This window comes from Schistosoma haematobium, chromosome 4, assembly GCF_000699445.3.
Source record: "Schistosoma haematobium chromosome 4, whole genome shotgun sequence".
NCBI classification, from domain to species: domain Eukaryota; kingdom Metazoa; phylum Platyhelminthes; class Trematoda; order Strigeidida; family Schistosomatidae; genus Schistosoma; species Schistosoma haematobium.
The window spans coordinates 20,939,679-20,962,401 of NC_067199.1; the positions used below are offsets into that span (position 1 = coordinate 20,939,679).

Here is a 22,723-nt window from a genome sequence, read left to right on the forward strand (position 1 = left end):
TATCTACATTGATTCTTCATGTCGTGACAATGAGCGACATGACGTCTAGCACTTCTGAAGAGCACATTTAGTTTGGGAGGACAGAAATATAGTTACGACAAAAAGCATGGCCGAGCAATGCCATTTCGATTATTTGTTCCCGTGTTCATCGACCCTCACCTCTCCGTGTTAAATGTTGAATGTGAGTCATCCCTGTTATCATATCTTCGGCTTCATAAATCGTGTGGTTAGGAATAAATAAATTTTTTAAACGTATAGACGCCACGAAAAAATACTACCTACTAACTTATTAAACTGTCTTCAAAGTATACAAGACATATCAGAGAACGGCTATATTCATCCTTTAGCTAATCGGAGAGACCACATATTGGTGTTGAGTCTTATGGTCCAACTCATTATGTGTGATAAAGTACACAAATATTAACCGCCAACTTGCTTCCTCTTGATACCGGTAAGTGCAAGATGCTAGTAGTACATTGTCCCTTCATTCTCTAAGAAACTGGAGTATCATACCTCCAACCGTTGAAAAAAACCCTGGGTATTATCCGAAACTGCTCTATTAGACACCTTTAAAACATTTGGATATCCTGATGATAAGCAGGTGTATGATCATACTTTGTCATGTACATAATCCCATAAGTTTCAACAAAATATTAATAATACCAGATGTCCTTTGGAAGGGAGCAAGATAGTAATAATTTGTTCTAGAATAATAACCTGTTACACGTTGCATACCAACCTGCAGCCAACGTCAAAGTGTTAAAAACCCTTCAAGATTTACTGTAATAATTTATTCAGTAAGGTCGATACGCCACGAGACACGCTAGTCATAGAAACAGGAATACATTTGTGTACATAAGAATATCAATAATCTTAGCAAAACATGGAAATTAAATACGAAGGCTGAAGCGCTTCATGGAATTGGAGTTACGACAAACAACTGGTAGTACAGAATCAATGTAAGTAAGGCCCATGGTTGTTTAGAGTGAGAAGTAAATCATAATCATTCAATTAAAAACATAAACTTTAATATATTATTTGACACTTCTTGGTAGTATTCTGTGGATGAAAAATTCGACAAGCAATTGTGAAGCCTTCCGTAATATCAACAGTATCAATTAAGCTATGTGATGAAGTTAAATTTTCCATTTGTGTTTTTGGTAGTATATCACAATGATGGGGTGATATTTACCGCAACGCAACCATGTAAGTTTAATGTATCGCCCAGTGTAATAACGGTCATGTGTGCGTTCAAGTAATTGTAGAATTTGTCATTTCATAATGTATTTTTTATTAAATAACTAGATTATGTTGTTAACTTTGCTCTGGTTGTAATTTTTATTCGCCACGTCTGACTGCGTTACACTGTACGTTCATTGCACGCTGGGGTGATATCCCAAGTCATAGTGAGTTTAATCACAGTTGATTGTTTCCAGATAGACCATTAGTGCACAATGTTGCTGGAGAAAGTTTTGTTGTACTTTAAACTATGTTTTAATGACTGATATTTTCAGCCTGAAAGCAATATATATATATCCTTTGTCTTCTGTTAGGTAAGTTCGACTGGCCTATATTCCATGTTTTGGTTTTATCGGCTGAACTATGTCCATTTAACTACTTTGAGCAACATGTCTGTGCAAATGAAACAATAATTATGACACTTGCTTAGTTTAGTATTCTTGGTTGTCGCATAATTCAGTTTAGTTGGAAAAAATTATGGTATACTTAAGTATAGTGCTTGAAGCCTGTAACGAAACAGATCAGTTTAGTAAGTAGAGCGGCCTGTTTCTAATGAGTATACTGATTCAAATCCGTCTGATTAAAAATAGGGAAAAAAGCCTTTTGTACTGTTGCTGTCATATATTACAAGATAGCTTTAAGTATGTTTGGTGTTTATTTCTAGACTGTACATCTATCACTGACAATACTTCAAAATCACTGTCATTAAACAATTTCCCCAGCAATAACATCGGTAGCAGGATTGCTAAGCGTCTGCGCTTTTAGTTGCCCTCAAAACAGCAGTATACAGTCTTAGAAGATGAGTGTTCTGTGTCTCAACTAAATGCAGATGGCTGTGGACAAATGTTAAGAATCTTTTTGACAACTGAGACTTTTATTTTATCAGACACTAACTCTGCTTGTATGCCTTCCTGTTAAACTAGACGCAGATGCATGGGAATACTTAAATGGGAGCAAAATAATAAAAGCATTGCGGTACGGTACTAAGCCCATGTTATGCTTTGCACAAGTAATAGTAGCTGACCTGATCTAATATTCATGAACTCAAGGTAAATCACAACTGCATAAATTCTTTGCCAAAAAATCATGTGATTTTGGTTTTTTATCTATTCCACATTTCTGACTAAATTCATCACTATTTTCTCATGTAGAATGCAACAGGAGTGAGCCTTCACAGATCCTAAGAACTTTTTCACCCTTAGAACCATGGCCCTATGAAACTGTTTACGGGAGACCCAACTAACAGCAGATTATAAAAAGGATGATGGATGTCCATTTCGGTCTCACAACCATTTCCAGTACTTTTTGAGTTACTTCTTTTACCCTTTCGTTTGGAAAAAAACAACACTGCAGCTTAACATTACCAATGTTTCTTTTAAACGGGGACTTCGTTTGAACCTTTGTTTGATATTCGATTCTTAATGAAAGTTCCTGAATAAATTTTTACTTTGTTTTATCTACCTAATCGTTGCAAGAAAGTTGTGATACACGAGTCTCTCAGCACTTAGTTCATATGTAGCAAATTTAAATGATTTAGTACATATCTTCGTCATTTTCTTGGGAAACCTACAGACTCGGGTCCTCTAGTAACTTATTCTAACCACCATTAGATGTCACGGCAGCTGATGGATGGACACGCATTACACATCCTAACCGTACCTGCGTCTAATCTCATAGCTCCTTATTCATATGTCATATAATAAGCAAGCAATGCCCCTACCCGCACTAATGGAACACTAGTAACTCAAAGGTACCCTGTATGGTACCTTACACTGGTCTACGCACTCGCTCGGCTCCTTAGTGAGAATATTACTACAGTCCTGCTAAAAATCCCATGAATCCCCCTATCTCCATCAAAACAAATAAGTCTGTGTTCGCTGCATATAGCAAATTTATTTTTCAGAAGTAAGATATAACAGTTAGAATTGGAGTAAAATGGCAGTATACAACAGATGCACATGGTACATGTCTTCATTGATTAACTGAAATAGAGAATACGGATATTAGCTTAACAGGCTTACTTAGGAAGACTAGTGTCTACTTTGAACTTACTGCGTGAGAAAGTTATACTGGAACTACAAATAATGCACGAATCTAGTCTCCCAGGGCGTACGAAGCACTCAAACTGGAAGACAATTGTCCGAAAATAATCTGAATGTGAAGGTGAGAATTTGCAGGTACTTTTCTTCGTAAGGGTGAACATACTAGCTACCGGTTGACATCATACCGTAAAAAAACATAAATTTGCGAGTGGTGAAATATGATCTATAAAAAAGTGAGCTTAATAACAGTTAATTACCTTTTTACTCCCTGATCATGATCCTTCGGCTTCCTTTTATGGCCGAAACAGCAAACGTACACTACACACCTTATACTGGCATTTCGTATCTTTAATTATGATTTGGGTGTTAATATGTCTTATCTTTTTGCTCCCTGCAGCACTAATAATCTTCGAGGTCATAGCAAGAAGGTTCATAAACCACGATCCAATAAACTTAAAATGGGGTCCCGTTTTTCTCATCGAGTAGTCAATGATTGGAACGCCTTACCCGAACAAGTAGTATCAGCCCCATCAGTGAATGCTTTCAAGGAAAAGCTGGACCTTCACTGGAAAGCAATGTGTCAGGATTAACACAGGTTCATCAACCTACTATCCTTATTACTGAAGACTGAAAACTGATAGCAGATTTCCGGATTTTCAATGTTAAGCTTGCTTTAACGCACTACGTTATGAGTACAACCCCTCTATTACTGCTATATGGCATATTTTTTTATAACAAACCCTCTGCAATAGATCGGTAGCATCTGTGACTTCATCTATGGTTATCGGAAGTCTGGTTCCTTTCGAAAACAATACTGATATCCCCTACTTCTGGGCACTCAGTATAAGTTTGACTCGTTGGTGGGATAGTGGTGTCCATAGTACTGAAGAACATTGAAATCCGGAGATTGTTTCCTTTCATTTTGCCGATAACATCATAAAGGACAGCTAGGAACGAACATGCGGACAGTTAGTCACAGGTGGCAGCAACAATTATTTTAGCTAAAAAACGAGCTTCGGCTTTGGATATCTAGAAAACAAGTCAAAACAGAACCGATTACCATTTTAAAACATAAGACTAGCCAGCTTGGCTGAAGAAATACATTGACTTCGGTAGCGGCAGCCAAAACCCAGAAAACAAAGTAAAATCAGGAAAAATTTTGCTCCAACATTTAGAGTATTACATTAACTTCTGCATTTTAACACACTGAAACATTAAATTCTGTAGCTATACAAAACAACTAGCGGAAAATGCACAAAACGAAGAAAGCCGGCCGCTATTGCATATCAAGATGGCGGATATAATAATTCCCGCTTCATTCTGATTGGTCCCTAAGCAGACTGTCACGTTTACGAAATTGAGTTGCATTTAATAGCAGCCCAATGATGTAGAAAAGGGGGAGCAGGAAAACAGCGAAGCACAGAATAGGGGGTGTTTATGACCGGTGGATTCGAGTCATTTATGACGGAAAAATTAAGGTATGATTGTTCAGATGCATTTTGTTTCTACTGAATGAATGGTTATGCAAGTGTATTTAAACAGGTTAAGTAAAAGAAGTAGAGAATATATTAATGGGCGTATGAATGGAAGGAACTCATAAGAACTGAGGATTTTACTATAATTTATTCACTAATATATAATGAGGAAAGCATGGTGTTTGCATTCACGAATGGCACGTAAACCATAGCTACTCGTTACTTATTATCATTAGTTTTATAAAGTTATGAATGGATTACTTTTTGTTATAATTGTCTGTTATAGCCTGGAATAATATTTCTCGGTAGTAAGGGAAACCAATGGAAGTATAGTGAACGTCCACCATGTCCTTGAATTCATCAACAACAAGCATCGATATGTGTTCAGGTAGATAATTCTGGTGACTTGATTTAAAAAGCAAGAACAAAGGTTCTAGAAGAATAACATGAATCTATGTTACTTCTTTTGTTTTCGCCAGCTACCTACATTCTGTGACGTTAAAAAAATCATGATTACTTAATGGGTTTAAATTACTTACATGGAAGGGTTTGACCAGAAGTTATATTGAAGACATGTTATTGAAGCATAGCAAGGGTATAAATAAATGTAATAGACTGAATATTGTAAATGTACTTTCTGCAAAAGTGCATACTACAACATTGATTGTAATGTAGATAACCAACGTAGATGATCTATGTCGAAATGATTAGAGGCATACTCGGGTTAGACGTGAATGTTGTGACAAACTGGCTAACGTCGAAGTCATACCTCGTAGTCAGCACCTTATGTGGACTACCCCATTGACGTATCAAGGCACCATAGGTGCTTTGAAGACTGTACAACACAGAGGATGTTATTACAGAAATATATTAATTAAAGTAGATACAAGCGAAAGTACGACCACTGCCGCATGGGCCAGTCCGTGGCGTACGATTAAGTGATGCGCGTTGGTTGACCGTTACCTCGACGATGATCGATGATTTATTCGATAATCAATGACCCAACTGCGGATGATTTAGCTAGGGCATAGTGATATTTCGCTGGCCCTACCGTGACGACAGTTCAAACAGCCAGAAACAAGTGGTTACATAATGAGCAAACGTTGATAGGAATAAAATGAATAGAACTCAGTTGATAACATCAGCGTATTGTTCACCAAGTCAAGGAAAAATTAATAACCATCTTATTTTGAGCAAAAATTCACCTTGAATGATTGCAAGCTATCAACCTGATGTCCTGTATCAAAGAGATGTTTGGTTATTGTACTGTTTGAAGTTTTTCTTTTGATTTTATGAATATTAAACTGCTTACCAATGTCATGGTGACCCAAACGGAAGTCTCAATCAAAATATAATGATAGTTAAACACGAAGTCTTATATAAATGAAAACTCAGTAATAACACCCAAAACAACAATATATATATATATTGTGGAGGACAAAACTACAGCGTCGATAACCCTCGTAACTTTGTATCAATAGATATGAACCAACCGACCTGAAAAATCAGAGACACAACAGCTCGGTAACCATGTGGTACTTGATAAAATAAAGAGACGAACAAAAAGTACGAATTTACAACACTTGGATGATCTCGAATCAGGTATATACAGTCGAAAGGTACTAAAATGTGGATAACTAAGTTTAATTTGCTTTGAATATGAACAGTTAACTACAATATGACAACGGTACGAAAACTCAATAATCCTACAAAATGTCACTCGTCAATTCACACAAAAAGATGAGTGATCAAAGTTTCCAACAGCAGTATTCTTCATAACCAAATGGGATAGACGATCTTTATTCCCTAGAGATAATCAGTGAATCAATCAGAAATTATCAAGAATATAGCTATTGCCGCTAGAACAAAAGTGTAATGCTTAATTAAGACAAGACATGACATGGTGAGCCAGAGAACAACGAAAGTATCATTTAAGTGACTAGTGAAATGTATTGACCGCTGATACATTTGAATAATATTTACTGAATGCAGAAATAATTATGAAAATACCTCATAAACAGAGGGATTATAATACATTTTATTGTGTTGACAAAACTACTCATACTGTAGGACACCACAATCTTTCGAAATCAAGATAGCTCTCTTAATAACAAGATACAGGTGTCAGGAAACAAACGATTATCTTATTCTGCTTGCAACTTTTGAATTTTGAAACGTATACAAAAGACCTTGGATTGCCACCATTTTCGGCGGGGCGTCTGGAATCTGGGTCCCAATGGTTCCCTCGGACTCGCATGATCTGAGCGGTAGGTTCTTATGGTCTAGATCTCTTTCTATGTCAATAATTTTGGTTTGATAAGGATTTATTTCTGAGAGTTATTAGTGGCAATAAATAACAAAATTTTCAGTGTTAGTTGTGTCTGAATTACGTTATTTCATATCCAACCAGTTTATGGTGTAACCTGTTAGATGAGCGTAATAACTTGTATTCGTGAACATTAACTCACAAACTTTATAACAGGAAATGCATTTTGCAGTAGTGCAACTCACTAAACCTAGTAGGTTTCTGTTTGATGAATTATGTGAGTCTGTAACGACCTTTAATCGATGCTAAGTTGATCTTAACAAAATTCACTTTACTAGAGTCAAAAGAGAGTTATAGTCTAGTATGAGGAACCAAGGCTGGGACTGAGAGTTCAAAGTCATAGTTAGGGGTTAGAGCTAGAGTTTTCATCACAAAGCGACATCGTTGTTAATGCTGAAATGCTATTTGGCCATATGGATGAGTGAAATCCGCCCCAAGATTTGCTCTCTTCAATCTCATTTGTTCATTCATACATTTCAGTCTCGCCACAAATTCGGATAATGGTTTCTGGCAGCTCAGCTAGCCTAGTCGAACTCACACCCATTTTAGGTCAGGTGAGATTTCTGTCTTTTAATTAAAGGGCGAGTGTAATGATCAACCAACTGACTGACCATCTTAGACCATTCAGTTCTGTTCTGTGTATCTGATTTCGAATTCATTGGTAAGCATTATATCCCCCTGCCTTTTGCTTTGTTAGTTTTGTGTGTGGTTTATTTTTAAATAAAATAAATTTGTGTATGGTGAAGTAAAACAACTTGCATCAAAACATATTTGTCTTGGAATTCGCTTTAATGACTAATTGAGTAGTTTATTCATCGTACATATTGAGGAGCTACTTAAAAACTGTAAGCTGTTTACACTTAACATAGCTTCCTAAAAAAATCCATGAGTAATAAGAAAAATCATAATGAGAAAGGTAGTGATCGACTGTAAGGGTGTGAAATATGTTCGTTCATAATAATGTATTTATGCTTCGTAATTGGATATTTCTGAACCAAGTTATTCATCTCTTGGATTGTCATAGTTTGCGCTGGAAATGATACTCCAAACTACTTAGACCACTAATTTAAAAGTTTAGTTTATAGGGCAATGGATTGACCTCATCAGGTGTGTCACACTGGCAACTAGTAATTCAAGTTTTTCTTATTGGCTACTAATCCTCGTAACCAGGGTTTCCTAGTCTTATCACACTCCGGCGGGTTTTGATGGCATTCTGGAAGCATTAGCGAACTCATGTGGTGATGTTACCTGGAGAAGGAATTATCTATCTCAAATAAGTAGGTAACCTTGTCCTACTGTGAGGTGATATATAGACTATCCAAACTTGATACACTCAGCCAGTATTTGGTGCTTTTAAGTTACTTCCTTAAATTTTTAGGAGCCCGTCTGAACCTTTTGTTTTTGGTGAGCCGCAATGTGCATAAATAACCGAAGAGTTATAGTCGGATAGTTTGAGTGCCGGTGATGCGTTGCAGACAAAACAAATCTACTTATAAAAAAGCCAAAGTGGTTTATGCCAATTTCTATTTTCTGCGCCTTCATGGTGCTAACTCAATATACAAATCATCGTAGTAGTCAGTTTTTTGTGGGTTATTGATTAAGGATATTCCGCAACTCGGTTTTTGCATCATTGTTTCCGAAGGGTTACTCTAACGAAATTCGTAGAAGTGCGATAAAGTTAACTAAATAGTCCTGGCTCTTTTTTGACTGAGCTGAATCTGATAATCAGTATTATTTTTGTTTGTTCATCGGTTTTATGACCCTTCACAAAGTCATTACTTAAATGGTGTGGCATGTTTTTTGTGGCCTATTGTACCAAAACTGTGTACTATAAATAAATAGGAATGAAGCTATTTAGGTTTCTGGATGGTTGTGTGCATGAGTTGTTTATAATCAATTTGTCAACTGAAGAACCCTTCTGGGTCCGTTTTTTTATGAAAACCATCGTCACGTTAAGTCAGTGAGGCTATAATCACTCAACTATTGAAGTAGACTTCCGGAATAAATGAATTCCCATCACTTTGTTGTACCAGTGTAATAAAGAGCAGTAACCTGAACTAATCCATATTTGTTTCACAGATGTAAGATTGTAATATCGTGGCTGCATCTATTGTTTCTCGTCGAAATAACTGATGCATCATGTAAACGAATGAATTTGAAACTAAGGTTTATAATCCTTCTTCAACCCCACTGTATCTTATTACAAAGTGAAATGAAATTCAAAACATCCTTTTTCATAATCTATATGCTTATTAGGCGGTTACTTAGTAGTTAAAGCTTTTGGAGTTCAGCTACTAGATCCGAAGTTTAAACTTTTTCCCACCTACTTCGGTTTGGGAAACCGGGTAGTATCATTAGCCCTCACACTTAGATTGTAGCTTACACCCAGGTGCCTGGTGTGTTACCTTATTAATTTTTTAGTACAATAAGTCAATAGTAAATAATCAAATTTATTTCCCGTTCCTGGTCACGAAACAATTCAAGGCGTCATTTTAAATTAGATTGGAAAGTATGGTGGAACACGAGTTAATAAAAGCCTATCCTACCTTTGGATGTCTATTTTTACTTTTTTTTTCTTACAAAATTCACTTGCATTGACGGAATAAATAATCCAAACTTTTTCATAGTACTCTAGTCTTACTGAGATATAGTTAGTAAGTAGACAGTCAGTGATTACATTTTAGTTTGCTTCGGCAAAAATCGGTACTGCTTATTGATGTGTAAATACTAACAAGATTAATGCTGTCTTTACAGATTTTTTACCCTAATTAATTCTGTTTACTGATACATTGAAAGTGTCAAGGAAATTCAGTCTTTTTCATAAAGTTCACTCAGTAATAATAATAAATAATGTTAAATATGTATTTATCTCTGTGTTATGGATAGATTCCTGGATAGAAGTCACTCCACAAAGTTTGGGTTACAACCAAAATGGTTCTAGTTATCCAGGTATCCATGTTCTCAGTATTAATTCACAGACACTAGGTTCCCAGGAGCCTGGGGGTCTCCATACCATAGTTGAAGAAAGGTTACTAAGTCTCTTCCTCTCAGAAGCCCAAGAACATTCAGACAGAGCAAGCGATGGTTCTCTGCCTAGCCCATTATCACACGACGAACTTCACAGTGGTGATACATCTGAACAATCTCACTCTACGTATCAAAATATAAGTATGGCCAAATTCCCCACTGCGAGTTTTCCAACTGACTTTCCAGTTACAAGCTCTGGAGAATGGGCTAGTCGACCTGAAATTGGAGCGTAAGTCAATATATTCCGTAGTTTTAACGTTTTATCCCACCTTATAAAGCTAGGAAGGAATCAACTTCTTACATACTGTATACGTGATATTTGTCATTCATAAAATAATTAACCAATCTGTATTTTTGTAAGTAGAATTTGGCGTACCCAAAGACATTAGTTTGTGTTAAGTCAACCAAAACTTTTTTTTAGTCTACACTGTGTCATCGCTGTCAAATGTATCTTGATAAACGGTTGTGTTTGCAGTCCATTGATGCATTTAATGCATTTAATGTTATATATGACCTACGACATTTTAGATTATTTTTCACTGTTTATCTTTGTGATTGTCACATTCTAGTCATCCAACCTTAAATGTAATTAAAATTTATGATCTAACGTTGTGTTGGAATCAAGTAGAGACTATGTTTCCATCAGCTCTGGATGCTATAGTTAATACATATTCTAGACGTGAATAAAATATGAAAGTGGTCAATCTATTATGTCGACCTATGGTAATTAAATTGTGATTTTTATTTATATACTAGTAACTACTAATGATTAACGCTTATGTGTGAACCCAATTAATCCTTAACTACAACACATTTTTCTGTGGTCGACGAACTATTATTTTTCTTCGGAGTGATATGTCAATAATACTTCTTGTAAATGTATGCACAAGTAATCGATCCATATGCATACATAAGCAATGCACACAAATATGCGTCATTGTTTCATCCTGTTGCTCATAAATATATAGGCCTAGGTTTACATGTGATTAAATTTGCTAGTGATACTCTTTAGATTGTTGTTATTCATTTTTAAAAAAATAGATGAAAACACCCGAATTTCCGTCTGTCACGCTTTTAATGCATACATTAAAGTGATTAAATTTATATCAAAAAGTGTATTATTGAAACGTGTTGTTTAATATCGATAGAAAAAGTGTCATTAAAATATAAGATACTCTTTTCAAGGTTGGCTTTCTCATTAACTTAGTTTTTAATGTCCTTTTGTTTGCTAATTAATAATCACAAGTTCTTCTTTTCAGTTACTGAACTAACTCATTGTTCTTAGCACTTGATTCCGGATTGAGAAAAGAGAAATTCGAATCTTACTTAATGATCACTTTTAAACTCTAGTCCTTATCCTTAACTGCTGCACATTAAGTACGCTTAACATCCAACTCCTTCGTTGTTAAGTTGCATGCTAATAATCGTGAATTGATCATCAATCACTGGTGTTTTCCGAATTTTCAAGGTACACTGCACTGGCATGTCAGACAAATGATTCTAAAGAAAGCGTATCCAGTCCTCCTAATTGCTCATCTCCAATTAACGGCTCGTGGTATCTACGCAACTCGGCTTTTATGAAATCGCGTTTCATTGGTTGGTTGCTTGATCATATTCCAAATATATTAAGCCATGCGACTACATTCCTGTTGGGAGCAATTACGTAAGTTTTAGATCATTTATTGAGTGGATATATTTGGTTCGTTGTGTTATTATACTTATGGATCTGAACTAAATTCCATTCATCGTAAATGAGAAACCCGCTTCATGGTACACAGATACAAGTCGTGTTCAGATCTATAGCTTTGTTATCAGTCAGATTCACAAAGTGTAGTACTATCTTGGAATATCTCAAACTTCATCCGTAAGAACTATCTAAAAATAACACAGTTGATAGTTCCAGTTATATAGTAATTAATTTAACATCCATAAAGTTATACCAAATCTAAACATCATAGTTATCTTTTATCTTGTGTTGAAACTACTTTGATAGGATGTCATAACTTAAGTGTAACTCTGTTGAATATGCATCAATTATCTGTAGTCATATATTTCCTCGGATCGGTTATAGTTTTACTTAAAAGTAACTTTAAAAGGTGTTGTCGTTAATACAGTTATTTTGAAAAAATGGTCTGCAAACTTGGTGTAATATAAATTAATAAGATTGTAATGTAACAAATAGATTAACTTGTGTGCATGTACATCTACTTAAATTACAATTTTGAAATGCGGAAATTTTATAGAACTCAAAGGCCAAATTGCAAAAATAGTAGTTTTTTACCCAGTGATGCAGCGTTCTAAAATCTGTTTGTGTACTCCCTTTTTAGCGCATGAAGCTTTCGATTTCAGAGAACTTATCAATATGTACTTATTTCTTAGTAGAACAGTATAAAAAGAATAATTGCTGACGTCTGAATAATACTTATACATTTTTAAATGAAGCATGAAGGAAAGAGGTTAAATTCTGATACTATGCCTAAAATCTATATCTAACAATCTAGTCTTAATTGGTCGTAGAACAAGTAACCTACATACTAAGAGATATTTTCATGTCGGGAATTTATTCGTCAACAGCCTTCTTCATTTTTCGCACTGTAATCTTTAGGTCTACTTCAGTGTGTCGTTGTTTTCGTGTATTTAGATTTTTATCTGTATTTGTAAACATCTAGTAAGCAGTAAATAGAGCTCACGAATGTTTACAATAAAAAAATTCTTTCGAGAAACGTTTATGTTTCTATTTGTTTGTAGAAAGTTTTTCTTTAATTGCCTTCTTAACAACTGTATGCAACATAATTCTTTAAAATTTGTACCTCAATATATTCCCCCAAATGCCCTGGTATGGCCGAGAGTGGGATGGGCCCTCCCTCCCTCTCGAAATGCTCTCACACGGCCACGCGTATACAGCCTCTGCCAGGGAAGTCCTACTCACTGCCTTCCCGTGGCGGGAGTTTTGTTTACGAAATTGAGAGGACGAAAAGCGAATGTCCGGTGCTTTAACCGGACTCCAAACCAATGGTACACATGGGGTTCAGTATCCTGAAGGAACAAATGGCGTATGAACCAATCGTTGGTCACCGGCTACCATGGGACTGCATCTCCTCATGATGCTCCACTGCCTTGTCGGTCAGACCTTAAGGTCAAGGGCTCAGGGTGTGGTCCCCTGAGAAAACCGCCTGTTTCGGTCTGGGCACCCGGGCAGTATCACAGCCCTCACACAAATCGAATGATTTATGTGGCGCATATCTATTTGGTGCCTCCTTGTACCAATATCTATGTGTTAAAATAAATAAAATAATAGTAATCAAGATTTATCAATGTTTTGTTTATTTTTCTATTCATAGCATGCTTTTATTCATCCGAAAACGTGCAAGGTTCACAAAAGTACTAAACATACCTTTGGATTAAATCACACAGTGAATAATCACTTGATTTGACTAATCAAAAAATATTTTTTACAATAAAATTCATTCATCAGTTTGTACACTCACATTAAGTACTAAAGGTGAAATAGGTTTTCTGCTGGTTTCGTTTTGTTCTTTCCTTTAATTACCTTTTGTTTAACGTTGTGGTTGATTATTATTGGTGTTTTTGGCCTTTAATCATATTATAAATATATTTCTTTCGTTATTAACTCCAAACTTCATCGCACATATATTTGTATACACATTTGTGGTTTCTTTATTTTGCATACTAAATATTACCTTTAATTATCAGTAATATATTAGAAGTTGAGTATAAACTAATTGTATTCATGAACGTAACTACTTTCACATTCTTTGTTTTTTGTCATTATCAATATTTTATATTTTCATTTATTTAAATGAACGTTTAATTTTTCTATTTGTGTCAGAGAAGTTTGAATATTTTTGCGCAATATTATTATTCTTATTATTGTTAATTTTTTTCTAATATATGCAAACATACTTTCGTCATATTTTATCATCTTCACTTTTATTTCTTAATGTTCTTTTAAAAGAGATAATTAATAATGGGATCATTTGCTTATTTGTTTAACTATTCTAAAGATTAATTAAATTATCTCTTCGTCAATATTTGTTTCTATGATGATTATCTTTTTTTTTTACAGAAAAGAATATTTTTACTGTTCCTTTTTGTCTTTATTTAAAAGTTCCTTCATACTGGTGGTTTACTCAATCTATTCCTACTTTATTAACTTTTAGGAGAGATTACATAACAATGCTTCCTTTTTTCATAATGATGATTATGTTTAATTAGTGGGTTGGTATATGTATGATTTTTACTGCGTATGGCCACCATCTTGATGGTAACTGTTCACCTAAGCTGGTATATCACGAAATATCAGTGACGACTGGAACTTGTACAATTAAATATCTATATATAGTTATTTCTTGCACTGTTTCTGAAACAAACATTCACCGTATTGATCGTTCTTTGTTTAAAACTGCGCCGACATGCAGATGTAAACAATCCAGTTGATAATGCATTGTTCTCAAATCGCCTGGTGTACACTTTCCTTGTTGTTTTTCTAATGAACAGTAATTAATATTTGTGATTTATGTGTGGTGTGTACGGAATTAATGTGTTTCTTTTGTCGATATGTACTGTCTTATAAATATTGGTTTGACTTGTATAAATTGCCAAACAGAAAACATCTTTAAGTGTAACTCAGGTTCTTTATCATTTGATGAACTAATTGATGTATGCCTATCTGATGCTTCCTAGTAACTAATATTAATCACGCTAGTATAGTCTAAAGATAAGTAACAAGTAATTTGTCACCAAGTGGTTCAGGGATGTTTTCGGAAAGTTCCATTTTACTGTGCAATCAAGTCCCTTTAATCTTTTTTTGTTGATCTCGTGCAAAATAAAAATGTTATAATCATTATTGCATTTAATGTTTATTATCCATTCATGACAACATGATGATATATAGGCTTTAGTTAGAGCAGCGTAAAAAATTCACCAAAGAATGTTGTATCAGTCTCAACACCTGGACTCCTTATTCATTCATGCATTTTAATCTTCACAGAAGTCGATTGTAAAAGTCAGTTAACTCATAGCATCTTCATGCAATCATCATAAAAGCTCGACTTAAAATACATTTCTCATTGACTTCTTGATATCAACTATAACATTATTCCTAATGGTTATCGCTAAACATATCTACTTGTTTATCGTCATTCAATTGACCGTAACGATACTTATTTTGTAGTTTTGATAAATATAGTTGATATTCCAAACTATCGAGGTTAAAAGCTTGTGTTTACTACATTATACAGCAATTCATCAGTTACGTAGCAGAATATAATTCCTCAAATACTCATCACAAGATGGGTATATAATTAAGTCGTGAATAGTATCTCTTAAGTGATCTGAACCAAGTGTAACTTATTCGCGTCAGTTGTTCTAAATGTATGTTCTTCACGCGAGTTGAGATATTTTTAAGTTCGTCAGTAATCTCACTTCGGATAGAGGAATTCTCTGTTGTTGCTAAAAATCGATTTTAGTCCTTTATTTGTGTCAAGCCCGCACTTTCTGTAGATAGGAAGATTAAATTACATTGTGATTGCCTGTCTATACAAAGGCAAATAAGTCAAGGTAAGAAGGATAAAACTTGCGTATTTTAATGAATAGACAAACGGTAAAGAAGAATGAGAAATTAGGGCCATGGTGATGACTACAATTGTATGAACTCTCATCACACACTTGTTTAGATATAGCTAGTGCTTTATCAACGCAAAAATATAAGTATGCACTTCAATGGATTAGGTTTGTTATTGATGACAGAAATTTACACCTAATTTTGGGTAATTTTTGTTGGTCCATATAGGGGTATGGGTGCTTATAGACAAGTGAATAAATATCCCTCGAATAACTTAGCTCCAAAAAAAACGCACATATATGAGTATTGGATTGATCAATGGAGGTCGTTTGTCCTTCGCTCGGGGAATTTGCGAGCTACTACTGTAGGATACTTGTAACAAGGTTGTATAGGATGTAATTCCTAGTTTTCCATTTTTGCTGGGACTTACTAAAATATCACACTAAGACGGTTGTTTTTCCAAGAGAGTTTAAACAAACTTGTTGTTATATACTCAACATCAATTAACATTTAAAAAATATAAACGTTGATTTTTGTAAAAACGACTATCTAAATATTTTCCTCGAATTCAACACCGAAATTACTTGCTTTAAATTGACCATTTTTTCTTAAGTTTGTGCTGCATGAACTTCGCTTTTGAACTAATTAAAATACTATGGTGCTTTACAGATTATTAGTTTGGTAAGAATTTATGCCTTCGATCAATAATTTTGGGATTAAAGATTTGAAAGTGAATTTTTTTTCTATTTAATTGAAGTGTAATTTAGGTTACATATGTCAAATTACATTGTTTTTCTTATATAAATATAACGATCATATGGACGTTTCTATGTGCATGTATCCTGAATCTTATTTTTGGTATATACTTCTGTCTTAATTTATGAAAAGACTTGCTCAGGGATTATTATTTTATGAGAATTTGTATTGTACGTATGCATGATTATCAACGTATTATTGAAATACCTTGGCGTTGTAATCTTTGTCTTTCTAATGACTAATATTAATCATGCTAACATACCCTAAAGATTAGTAATAAGTAGTTACTTATCACTAGGTGGTTTTGGAAAAGTTCTATTTTACTGTGTAATCAAGTTCATATTGTAAATTTTACTTTTGAATTAGCTAAATGTCATTTTGATTACAATTATAAATTCTCGACGTACTAAATAGATATTAGTGTCTAAATTGTGCTCAAGATGATAATGGTTATTAGATGTACTTGAAGTGTAATAAAAAAAGCCAGTCTACTTAAAACAACCGTGTATTCTTCAGAAAAGTACCGGGATTCGAGAGATAATTGCTAAATAAACAGTACCTCTGTTGTTCTTTCATCAATACGAAGTTCTTTATGGGTAAAACTTTATTTGTTGCCGTTAGAACAATTTGTTCTTATTGTATATCGAACAAGAACAAGGTTTGCAGAACAAAATGGAATTATCATATTTCATAGCTTCTCGTTAGCTGCAAATAACCTAAAATTACAACTTTATTTGATCATACACAAAGGTTTAATATACGTTAGTAAAGCTTACATAACTGTCCGAAATGAAAATAAAAAATTATAATAAGAGTACTACATACAATACATGACTAGATATGGTTGAGGTTGGCGCGTATTTGTATGTTGAAAAGTGGTAATTTAGAGTAGAATATATAATGCTATAGTTACGAATAATCGTAAGAAAGATGCAAAAGGATTGCGTAAGCGTAATGAAATTAATAGGCGATGACATGATTGGAAACAAAGTTAAATTAACATGCGAATATGATTGTGCTTATGTAAGAAATAAAAAATTGGAAGACAGAAAAGTTTTAGAATAAATTAAAAGATTATTTGATTAGCGGTCAGTCAAAATGTCAGGAAAAGGCTAATCACATTTTTCTTCTGTATACATAAGCCAAATTAAGAATGTTAGTTATCGATTACCTTTTCTAAACGGAGTTAAACTTTTATTGGTTGTTTCCTAGGTATTTTATATGCATCTCTTATATCTACTTTATGTCCACAATCCCAAAAAATATCTGAGACTATTGACTTTCGTATGTCGATTCTTAGGAACGTGTTTAGAAACCGTTCTCCCTATCCTTCCTATATACTTTCTACCTCGGGTACGTGTAAATTCATAGGTGCAGTTGGAGATGATTTCGAAAAGGTATTGACCTTCCTTCAATAGTATAACGAAGAATTGGTGTTATATAGTGAAACTAGTTGAGCCACAGTAAATCTTCTAATGAATGCTACCATGATCCTTCCATCGATTCTTCTTGAAATACCATCCCCCTTTAACAGAAGAAGGATAAAGAAAGGTATCTTGAAAGGTTATTTATGATTTTCAAGATGTTCTTTTCCATATTTTGCAATAAATTTATTCTAATGTTCATTTTGCACAAGATTGTTTTCCATAACAACCGATTTTTCATTTATTCCATTGTTTGATCATAATTTGTAAAGTAAAGGAAGATTACGACGTCGCGGAAAAATTGTTTAGGGAATCAATTAAGTATAAATGACATTTTATTATTTAACACATACATTTATAGACTCATGTTTTATGAAGTCAAAATATAGAAAAGATTGGCAATATTTATATAACGGTCAAAATAAATTCTTTGTTTCTTAATTAAGACCTAATTACTCAGTGCATATTATTTTCACAGACATTTATTTTACTGTTGGAATTAGGAAGTAATATCAATGTACTGAAATACCTGGATGTTATTTAGAGGTTTGTCACATCTGTCGAATACAAAATTGAAAAATAGGAATCCACCATACATCAATAATCTGTTTTTAAGAAGGAGTTCGTATTGTTTTGGTGATCTATTTAGGATTTTAAAGTTATTTAGGTTCGTCTGAAATACAAAAATACTGTCGTACTAAACCACAAACTGATTCTAATTAGCAAAAGATACAAAATATTGGATCTTAACTCAATGACTTTACAGTAACAGACTCTTTACTTCAAGATTTCGGAATTATTTCGAGTAGTAATGGAAAATATAGTCAACTAAGAAAGCACAAGTTAAAAGGAGAAAGGTTTCGAAAACATATTATACATGTTTCAGCTTATTTGATGTTCACTTCATCAAAGCTGCGATATTCTTAATAATGAAACCGATACTGACTGAGAGATTATATCCTAGGTTATTCTAAGAAAGTGAGCGGTATATTGTATTTTATAAAAATCTTCAGAATATAAAATACAAATAATCTAGAATCAGAATATTCGTTGACCCAGTAAATAGACATTAAATTCAACACATGAGTATTAGTGACAAGACCTAGTCATAAAAATAATGTGCTCTTTTTTTATCACATTGTGATCATATGTTCATTTTACCTGTTTTAAACACGACATGAATATTTATTATAGCAAGTTGTATAAGCAAAAAACATTTTCAATTATATTCCCTCAAGCTTTACTTTCTTATAAATAGTTATATGAATTTGAAGGATAAATATGTTAATGCTTTTTTTTAATATAAATGTCTAAAGGTTTTATATGCTACTCTTTCAACATATGCATATCCTTTCTTGTTGTAAAGGTATTTTTCTGTGTCAAGAAATAGGCTCATACAACCAAATCAATTAAATGACCTTGAAGTGTTAGAAACAAAAATTTTCCAATAAGTGATTGGGATTAGTGAGATTAAATTAAATTGGTCGGGGTTTATAAGATTAATAATATAAAGCTTGGTATTAAATAACAAATTATACTGACCTTAAAAATCCATTTTTATTTTGTAATATTAAATAATTACATTTGTTCATCATGAACATTTACTTAATTGAGTAAGAGTGTATTAATTACTGTCATAATAAGAAATATTTATATTCGTTAAAATAGATTACTTAAATTGACTCTAACTTGGAAATATTCATTGCCTTAAAAGATTAGGAGCAACAAACAATACAGTTGAAATCGGATATCATATTTATTTTTGAACTCTCCTATTTCACTTGTAACGTCTTCAGTCAAAATATGAAAGATGCCATGAGCATCTCAGTTGAAACTATATTAAAATTCACTAAATTTTCCAGTCTAAATATCATACATGGTGTGTCCAAAGCATTTTTTTACTACTTACCTATAAGAAATGTGTAATATTTCACTAGAATTCGAACAGAATCAAGGTTAATAGTTTCTTGCAAACTTAAACCTTGTAAGATAGATACGTAAGAACAATAGTGTTGCTTATCAGATTTTAATTGTTCAATCTCTACTGTATTACACCAAACACTATGATCCTAAAAAATAATCGAAATGAAACAGTCTTAAAATACAGTATTAGTTATAGAGGTCATTTTCGATGTACAGTTATATTTTCTGTTTAATCTTCATATGCGACAATAAAATTCACAAACAAACAAAGTGATAGCAGTTTTCTAACAACACATATTCCAACCAACTTATTTCTGAAAACGTATCCAATACTTTAAACATGTGGTTAATATTTCTTTATGATGATTTTATTATGTCGAACTCAAAGTGCAACAATATCGTTCAAATTATGATTTAGAATTGAATAGAACCGAATTTTATTTTGAATAGTCAAGCAGAATTAGTAAAGTTGAAATTTCAAAAAAAAAATGAAAAAAAACCCATCACACTAACATTTGCCCTAAATTGTTTTATCATCACAATTAATATTAGTAAAGGTGAACTTTAACCAATTTATATAAGTAAATTAGTCATATATAGAAAACATTATTTGTCTTTTGTTTATCGGAATTATTTAAGAATTTTTTTATGAGCTCAAAAGAAAAATATTTATATTCTAATCTATAGTTATAACAGTGGTCTTGAGTGTTGTTAGAGGTATGAGGGCGGTTATCACTTCCCGGTTGCCCACACCGTGGAAGGGTTCTTCTGAAGGTACCTGAAAAGGAAATTGGATTAGAGGTGATCTTAGTGACCTGAGAGCGTGACCGCAGTTCCCAAGGTACTACTGCTTGAGGTCGGTCACACACGACCTTTTTATGAGTAATTTTTGTGTTAGCTCCGTAATTGTTGAGACCTTACCGCCGGAGACGGATATCCGTGAGATAAGGCGAGGTATGAATTTTTATGGTCAACCTTTTCTAACTCCTCCCTTCCTTGTGGGAAGGAAGCATTGCTGTGATGCTGGTTGTCTGAAGCAAACACCTTACTGCTGTCATACCTCTGTACAGTCAACAGTACGACCTCGCCTTCGGACCTTGGGTTTGTTGCTTTTATTTTCACCGCTCTTCATCCAAACCTGTCTGCCGTGGTAGGACCTTGAGGAACTGTTGTTCCAGCCACTATAGCTCGGTTGTTTCATCACGATAGGCAAGTCCGACCACCACGTCAAGGTAGCAACAAGGGTCTTGTTGTGTTAGTGAGGTATGGCAACTTGGACCGATGCATCTATGTGCCTGGTCCTACGTTGTAGCTGACTGAATATAGTTATAACCAGGCTAATACAAAACTGGACGGTTCTATGTTGTTATTATATAACGATAATAAATATTTTTAAAAAATTATAGGAGATTATTCTATTATGTTTAGAGTACGTTTGGGAATGTACATATAAATAAGGATCAATACGACCCATAATTCAAAGGACGTAAATTTTCCTCAGAACTATACACAGTAGTATATTAAATTCAAGGATTATTGTTCGATTTTATGATAGTTCACACCACGGATTGGCATCAGATGGGAAGCTATTGATGAAAAAATATGACTGATTAGTTTTCTTATTTGTCATTTGAAATCTGTCGAATAGTGCAAACTATTGATTTTACAAGTGAGCAAATCGAAGATATTCCCACAGCAATATGACTACATATATGTTTATTCACTTTATCGGAGTGTAATATTTCAAGTTTTATATGTTATTTATTCGGTGGTATCAAGTATAAATGGTCTCATCACTTAATTACGAATTCGGAAAATACTTTTAGAAGTTAGTTCATAACCGTCAACAATAGGACGAAACGGCCGTCCAGTGCTTCCAGGTTTTCCATGGTGGTTTAGCTTCAACTGGATCATGATCTTAACCAATGAAATTACTATAATATCCACAAAACCCATCTGATATTAAAACTTTATGTATTGAAGTTAATCGTAAGAAAGCGTTTAATTAAGAGATAATTTAAAACTTTATATTTAACCGAATAATCTCAACTATTTCTAATGTATAATATTACTGATACACTTGATGTTCAGAATATCACATGGTCATTATTAAACACCGTTCATTTTACCCAGGGTATATAATCACATAAATCCAAAAAGTACTATTCCAAAAATTAGGTGGTTAAAAAGGGCTAAAATTCCAAAGTTCAGTGAGTGTCTTAACTACATCACTTTTGTTTTGCTCATCTGGTATGGAGTGTTGCATATTGGAATGTAAGTTCCATTACAGATTTCATTTCATGCAGTAAAAGTTATCCACAACTTTTCTGTATGAACATAACAATGTAGCGCAGACGATTTATCAGTTCAAGAAACGAACATGGTAAAAGTTAGGGTTTGAAATGAAATCTCCATCGGAAACCACACTTCAATATGTAGTATGACGGGAATGAACATATAACTGGTCAAAAATGCCCAGATACAATGGATTTATTGGACAATGAAGAAATTACGGATAAACCTAACCATCAAAGTACCAGTTATTGTAAATTGTTCCTGTTATTTTAAATAACATGTCTACTAATAAAATTTCGAAGCGTTAGATTCCATCCTCGTAAAAGCTGATATTATACTATCCTAAGAAGCTTAAAATAAGTGAAAAGTGACTATCCGAATACCATTAGGTTTTGAGTTAATTAACAAAATGAAATCACCTTGAAACCAAGTACCCATTGAAGTTTCTCGAGAATATTAAATAGCTTCAAAAACTTTTTAAACTTTCGTAAATCTTAGTGAATAATGTGAACAGAATACAGTGACAAAAGTGTACATTCAACTTTTAATAAAATAGAGTCATAGTATATCCAAGATTTGTTATTGTTAAAAAGGAAAAAAAACTAGGACCTATATTATCTGGGAAAAAGTTG

At 33.6% G+C, this 22,723-nt stretch overlaps 1 protein-coding gene across 2 annotated transcripts; it reads left to right on the plus strand.

Moving 5' to 3' along the window:
• The first annotated feature begins 6,489 nt into the window (after positions 1-6,489).
• On the plus strand, positions 6,490-16,154 carry MS3_00007625 (uncharacterized protein). Of its 2 annotated transcripts, XM_051215939.1 has the most exons (6): positions 6,490-6,822; positions 6,856-7,023; positions 9,969-10,031; positions 10,068-10,338; positions 11,578-11,772; positions 13,451-16,154. In XM_051215939.1, the coding sequence occupies exons 2-6, from the start codon at positions 6,993-6,995 to the stop codon at positions 13,512-13,514; spliced, it is 624 nt and encodes a 207-aa protein (XP_051066482.1). In that variant the 5' UTR covers positions 6,490-6,822; positions 6,856-6,992; the 3' UTR covers positions 13,515-16,154. The 2 variants fall into 2 exon arrangements, with proteins under 2 accessions (XP_051066482.1, XP_051066483.1); XM_051215940.1 differs by lacking the exon at positions 6,490-6,822 and having other exon boundaries at positions 6,993-7,743.
• Positions 16,155-22,723: the final 6,569 nt, after the last annotated feature.

Excerpts from the sequence above, each read along its gene's own strand:
- MS3_00007625 (XM_051215939.1), top strand. The coding sequence starts at position 6,993 with ATGGTTCCCTCGGACTCGCATGATCTGAGCG. Across the intron at positions 7,024-9,968 it reads GGACTCGCATGATCTGAGCG|ATTCCTGGATAGAAGTCACT; the intron begins GTAGGTTCTTAT and ends TGTTATGGATAG. Across the intron at positions 10,339-11,577 it reads AGTCGACCTGAAATTGGAGC|GTACACTGCACTGGCATGTC; the intron begins GTAAGTCAATAT and ends CGAATTTTCAAG.